A 6,453-nucleotide genomic window follows, 5' to 3' on the forward strand; every position below is an offset into this window, starting at 1 on the left:
GGAGGACGCACTCAAGAGGGAGCAGGAGCTTGACCAGACTGCCCGCGAGGGCGACTTTTGAGAATGCAGCCGTATCTTATACAACCACCAGGCGCTATTTCTGAATTCACAAAAAATCCAAGTTCATTTATTTTTTGAATTTTTGAAAAATATTCAAGTTAATGATTTTTTAAGAAAAAATGAAACATTTTAAATATCTTGGAAAAAATTCAATTTGTTAACTTTTTTGAAGAATTAAAAGTTGTAATAAAATTTGAACATTTTTCTGAATCCATAAAAAAAATAAAGTACCAACATTTTTTATAGATGAAAAAACGGAAAGAATAAGAAAAGGAAAAAAGCAGGGACTGCGCATTTGTGCATCACACACCATCGTACGCACTAAATAGGAGGTCCCTATTGTACTGTAAACTATTCTCAGTTTCCCCAAACAAATACTCCCTCGGTTCACTTTTGTAAGACCTTTTAGACAGCACCTAAAACAGTTCAATTTTAGCTGTCCTAAACGACTTACAAAAGTGAACAGAGGGAGTACCGTTCTGAGGCTTCAGCCTGAATGCAGCTGTTGCACATAACCAAAAAAATGGGTTAACTAACAATGAATGACAGGGAATATCCGTTCTTGGTTTAATTAACTATGAATCTTACACAACCACCAGGCACGCAGCACGTTGAGAGTTCTGTCAAGAAACAAATTCATTCTCTGCTATAGGACTCAATTCCTCAACTCACTGCAAAACAATCACCACTTCTTTGTTGACACCAGTTAAACCCAGCCGGCAACAGAATAAGAAGCGCAAACATTACAGACTAATGTGATCACATCATTGTTCAAGCAGTTTCTGGATTTTAGAACAGCGAGACCAACCCAAAATGGATTTTCTACTGTCAGGATAATGGACCAAGTTTAGTACGTTGCAGAAATACGACAACTGCTGGGTTTTCCTGAACCACTATCTCAGTGCAAAAAAGTTTGGATTCACGTGACTTCTGCCGCGACACTCTGAAGGACTGATCTGTGAAGCGGCAGTCAGGAGTCCTTCTCTGTTCTTTCTCTACACTGCATCGACATCCGCGTACCGCACCTCCGCGTGGGCTGAATTAGCAGAAACATCAAAGCAGTTAGACATACATCATGTCACAGGTTAATGAAACGACCAAGAAGAAAGCTGATGTACAAAAACTCAAAACAGTGTGATGCATAGAGAAAACTAGCTTTCATATAGTGATGTGGGTTACAGCCTGAATTTTGTCCACACATTATTCCAAGCAATTACTGTAAACTAAATGTAGAAATGGGTCTCTTCTCTGTGAAATTTAAATGAGCATGCTGAATTGATTTGGGTTTTCAGGTTCCAAAGTCTTCCACTAGCGGCATATATTATTAAATTGAAGAACTGAATCGCCTGAATTCAAAACCAAACAATAACTAGCTTCAGACAACCTTCTAGAATCTGTCCATAAATCTAACAGGCACATTGATATCTACTATAATCCTACAGCAGTTCAGACTACTAGTTTCACCCAAAGTGTCAGCAAACTGTTTTTCAGACTACTTGTTCGAAATCAAGAAGACAATTGATGTATGTAATGTGCAAAAACTAATTTCCATGTAGGCTTGTGGGATACAATGCTACCTGAATTTTCTTTCTGAATTCCGTATAGAAATCAGTATCTTCTATGTGAAGCTGAACTGATATGACTCAACTGATTAGGGTTTTAAAGTTCCAAGAGTGGGAATATCAGAATATGTATTATAGTATGTAACAACCAACTAAGCTTCAGAATAAAACAACGGTCCTAACTGAAACAGTTTCAGTAAACAATGTACATCAATTTCCATCAGTTTCAGTTCCAACAGTTTCCAGCACAAGCAGAAGGGGAACTAAAACAGAAGGCGATCAGTAGGAAGTTGGGCGTCTCACCTGGCGTCCCGGCCGCGAAGACGACGATGTGGAGGTCCCGGACACTGCGGGGCAGGTCGACGACCAGTGGAGTAAGACGCTCGAAACTACCCGCTTCGACGCACATGACGAGGTTGGAGACGTCCATGATGTCACCCAGCCGGCGGACCAGCTTCTTCCTCAGCCGGACCACGGACCTGCCCCTGAACACCAACGCGCCGTGGTTCATGAGGGTCCCGTCGGCGCCCGCCCGCACGTACACGATCAGCCGCGACGGCAGCAGGGCAGTGAGTATTCCGGGGAAGGGAAGCTGCAGTTGAGTCGCAAAGAACCATCATGATGCCGGGGAATGCAGAGGCGCAAGAAGCCAAAGAAACAGGGATGGCAACCAAGAAGAATTGCTCGCGGACGAATGAAATCAACACGATTTGCAATCAACCAAGAAGAATCAAGAAGCGAGCATGGCGGACTCACCCCAGTCGGACGTGGAAGGGGAGGCGTGCCCTCCCTGGCGGGGATGGGCTCCACTACCCAGTGCATCATCGTGCTGACGATGTAGGTGTCCTCGATGTCCTCGGCGCTGACGCCATTGTTCCAGCTGAGGTACCTCCCGTTGGCGCGGAGGCAGCGGCCGGTGAACTGCCAGAGCAGGACGTCGTTCCCAGAGTCGGCCCCGTCGGCCTTCCACATGATGGCCTGCACCTCCGGCTGTCCGTAGTCGCGCAGCTCGACGCGGAGCCCGCGGTGGCCTAGCGGCGCCGGCGCGTCCGTGGCGGCGAGGTAGCGACCGTAGGCGGCGCTGTGGAGGAGCACGTACTCCGCGTGGCCGTGGTACAAGTGCACCACCCAAGCCGCGTTCATCGACGCCCGGCGGTGGTGGAGGGAGACGCCACGCCCGTCCTCGTCGGCGTGCAGGTACATGCCGCGCTCGTGGCTCCGCAGCCGCACGTGGTGGCCGTCCTGGAACTGCTCCATCTGCCGCTGGAGAGCAGAGGCGGTGGGTTCTTGGTTTCTTGGCGCTCCGGCGAGGAGAAGCGAAAGCTGCTGTTGGTTCAGGCGCCAAGGCAGAGTATTTCAAGGGGAAAGATATGTATCGCCAGCAGCGTTCCCGATCGAGCGACTGCTCACGAGGCCGGCCCAGTATCTCAAGTATAACCCACTTTGCCTAAAAAAAAGTATAACCCACTTTTATCTATAAAAAAACTAAAAAAACAGTATGACCCATTTCAGATTTTGTGACAAATAGGGTGCTGACGCACCCCGACTTGGCTGGCCCGTTGGCGAGCACGACATGTACGAGTACCGCGTGATGTACAAATCAAAAAAGGGGGGTGCCTCCACCAGGAATTGAACTCCTGATGCGAACTATTCAGAACTAAATTCCTTGGCATATACGAACAAATGTTGTATCAAACTTTTCTTCAAAAGTTGTGAACAATTTTCTAGAATGCAAGTAATGGTTGAAAGCACGACCATTTTCTTAAAACGCAAACAAAAATTCGAAATTGTATGAAAAGTGCGTACATTTTTAAAATTTTGAACAAAATTTGAAGATGGGGAAAAAATAAAAAAAAACTGATTTTTTTTAAAGTTTTGAAATTTTTAAAAAATGCAATCACCTATTGAATTTATGAACAAATTTTAAAAATATTTTTTAAAAAATTCAAAAATTCTTGAAAGAAGTCAAAAAAATTTGGAATCACAAACAATTTTTTAATCTATGAACATATTTGAAAACATGAGCATTTCGAAAATTCTGATTTTTTTTGAAAAAATGGGAACATAATGTGAAAGTACCAGACATTTTTTATAAACATGAACACTTTTAGAATTTATGAACAAATTTGAAAAGGGAACATTGTTTGAAATTTGAACATTTTCTGAAAACCCAATTGTTTTGAATTTATGAGGAAAATTTTAAAATAAAATAATAATTAAATTCTTGGACATTTTTTTGAAACACAAACAAAAATTTTATTTCGAACAAAAAAATTGAAATCCCAGAGATTTTTCCAATAGGAAAAAAGAAAAATAATAGAAAATGGAAAAGAAAAAATAAAATAAGAAACATAAAGGATAAAATAGTTTCGAGAACCTTCTTGAAGCTTCCTAAAATGGAAAACCCTCGTTGGAAATCCCAAAACCGGAACCAGTAAACATCTTCCTACCGGTAAATGGGCGACCAATTTAGTCGCTACGAGTGATAGATCCGGTATTTGTTCAAGTTAGGACAGTATCTTAGCTCTAGTCCACCCACAGAACACTTATTGAATCAATGCATGATAACCTAATGAATCGTGGTGAAACTCACTTGACGAGATTCCTGTTTGTCCTCAAGAGCGTTTTAGCCACCATAAGAAACACCTCCGGCTTGTCCTTAGTATAATTAAGGATTGGGCCAGTTGCTGCACCTATTTACTTGTGTTATTACTTGTTATATTGTTACGAATTATTTTGCTATCAAACTACCTATCAAAACTAATTTTACAACACTTGCATTGAAACTTTGCTGGAAACTACTTGTCAATTGTTTATGCTACTCATTGGATTCTACACTTTTACTTGTTGAAAGGGCTACTATAGAACTCCATATACTTGTGGGTCATTAAGACTCTTTTAAAATACTAGGTATGATTTTGCAAAAATTATGCTGCCAAACTAAACCTTATTCTTTGCCCCCGTAAAATGAACTAGAGTCTATTATACTGGGGGTTTCCAAGGTATGCAAAGATTGTGTATCTTTTCATTGATAGAAGGGGTGTGAAGCAACATCGGGTGCACACATACACGAGGAGGGTGTTGTGTGCTCACATGAGTAGAAGAACATAGCGGTGCTTGGCCCAAGACCATTTTCCCTAAACTGCCGGCAAGAAGATTAGTAATCCCTTGGCGGCAACATTAGCCCAAAATTTTGCCTCCTCCTGGATGGTCTAAACCAGACGAGAGACCGAGGGTTGCTAGATGTTGAACATGAAGTCATTTTGGTGTTTGCGTTGGGATCGAGGACAACGCCTTTTCGTAGTGCAGCTCGTGTGTGGCAATAGGAGGTGGCCCACCATTCTCATAAGAGAATCGATGCGCCTAGGAGATTGGTAGTGTAAGGACACCAAGCAAGGACCTTGTATGACACTTGACGAGAGAAGGAGCTTCCGACAAGGAGACTCTGGCTCCTGGTTGCAGAGGACGCATGCGTCTTGTGAGTCTATCATGTTGCAGTGTGCGAAAATACAAAGTGAAAGTGTTTGGAACAACTCCACAATAATACCGGTGAATCCAGGTTTCGTGTAACGAAAATCAGAGACGAATCTCTCTCTTTATATATAAAAAATACTAGCGAATCTTTTTTATACAATAAAAATAAGCCAAATACTAGTGAATCCATGAAATGAGATCATCCAAAAACCACACTAAAAAAACTTAAGATCTACCTTGAGGACACATGTGGTTTTAAATCATTTTATTAGTTGTTATAAAAAACCTAAATTCTAAAAAGTGCAGCTGCACTTTTTGGAGCTGTCGAGCACACACCATCATCGACCGTCCGATCGTCTCAGGTGTCTCTCGGTCGGGACTGGAGCGACGCGCCTTGTCGAGCATCCCAGCGGCCAAATGGGCCCACTCACACACGGATAACGACCCCTCCACCACACGCGTACACGCATTCTGCCTTCACAAATTTCCCCAAATTCACCATCGTCGATCTTGAGAACCACCGGAGTATTGGGAGATTGGGCTGCGCGTGGGCGCCGTGGCTGCCGGAGTAATGGGAGGCGGGGCTGCGCGCGGCCGCCGTGGCCGTCGGAGCAGTGGGAGGTGGGGCTGCGCGCGGCCGCCGTGGCCGTCGGAGTAGTGGGAGGTGGGGCTGCGCGCGGCCGCCGTGGCTGCCAGAGTAGTGTGAGGCGGGGCTGCGCACGGCTGCCCTGACCGCCGGACTAGTGGGAGACGGGGCTGCACTGCATGTCTGCATCTACTTCAGCAAGGTCAAGGACGTCGGCAGCGGCGACGACGAGCGCACTGGTAAGGGCGCCGCGGCTACGAAGTGGTCGTACTACGCCAGGAGGGTGCCACACGAGGAGGGGTTCCTGCTGGGGCTAGGCGGGAGGGCGTGGTGGACTACCGATTTGCTCCACGGCCGGCGGGGAAGCTGCTGGTGGACACTGCTCACGCTGTGGTTTTCACTGTTGCAGATGATGTGGTTGTTACAGAGGCAGATGTCCGCTCGGGGCATTGCAGACAAGCGTTGCCTGCTCAGGAAGCAGCGGGTGGGATTTTGACAATGTCCAGGGCATGGATGAAGCCAAGGAGGAGCTTGTTGAGGTGAACCTGGCCTCTCTACTTCGTACTCGTGATTGTTTTCTGTGGTGTTGATTCCATGATGATGAATAGGCAATAGACATAGTGCTTTGACGTAGCAAGTCAGAGGCGATATAGGAGGTCGAAAAGGGGTGTGTCGCATTGGAGATGTGGGGACTGGAATCTTCGACGATTTGAGCCGGAAGTGTTCAAAACTTGCCCATCACATGATAATTAGTTGCTAGAGATGTCGGCA

General features: G+C 45.2%; 1 protein-coding gene and 1 long non-coding RNA gene across 2 annotated transcripts in view; one reads left to right on the plus strand and one right to left on the minus strand.

Moving 5' to 3' along the window:
• Positions 1-1,055: 1,055 nt before the first annotated feature.
• LOC119338512 lies at positions 1,056-2,879 on the minus strand. The gene is made up of 3 exons (XM_037610834.1): positions 2,379-2,879; positions 1,926-2,214; positions 1,056-1,096 (listed from the first exon to the last, which is right to left on the minus strand). The coding sequence occupies exons 1-3, from the start codon at positions 2,877-2,879 to the stop codon at positions 1,056-1,058; spliced, it is 831 nt and encodes a 276-aa protein (XP_037466731.1).
• A 2,656-nt stretch (positions 2,880-5,535) lies between these two features.
• The window catches only part of LOC119335245, a 6,620-nt gene continuing 5,702 nt past the window's right edge, over positions 5,536-6,453 (plus strand). Inside the window, exons 1-2 of the long non-coding RNA XR_005161761.1 lie at positions 5,536-5,921; positions 6,092-6,221. This is a non-coding gene — a long non-coding RNA (uncharacterized LOC119335245). The remainder of the gene's footprint in view (positions 5,922-6,091; positions 6,222-6,453) is intronic.

Source organism: Triticum dicoccoides, chromosome 7B (assembly GCF_002162155.2).
Source record: "Triticum dicoccoides isolate Atlit2015 ecotype Zavitan chromosome 7B, WEW_v2.0, whole genome shotgun sequence".
Taxonomy (NCBI): Eukaryota; Viridiplantae; Streptophyta; class Magnoliopsida; order Poales; family Poaceae; genus Triticum; species Triticum dicoccoides.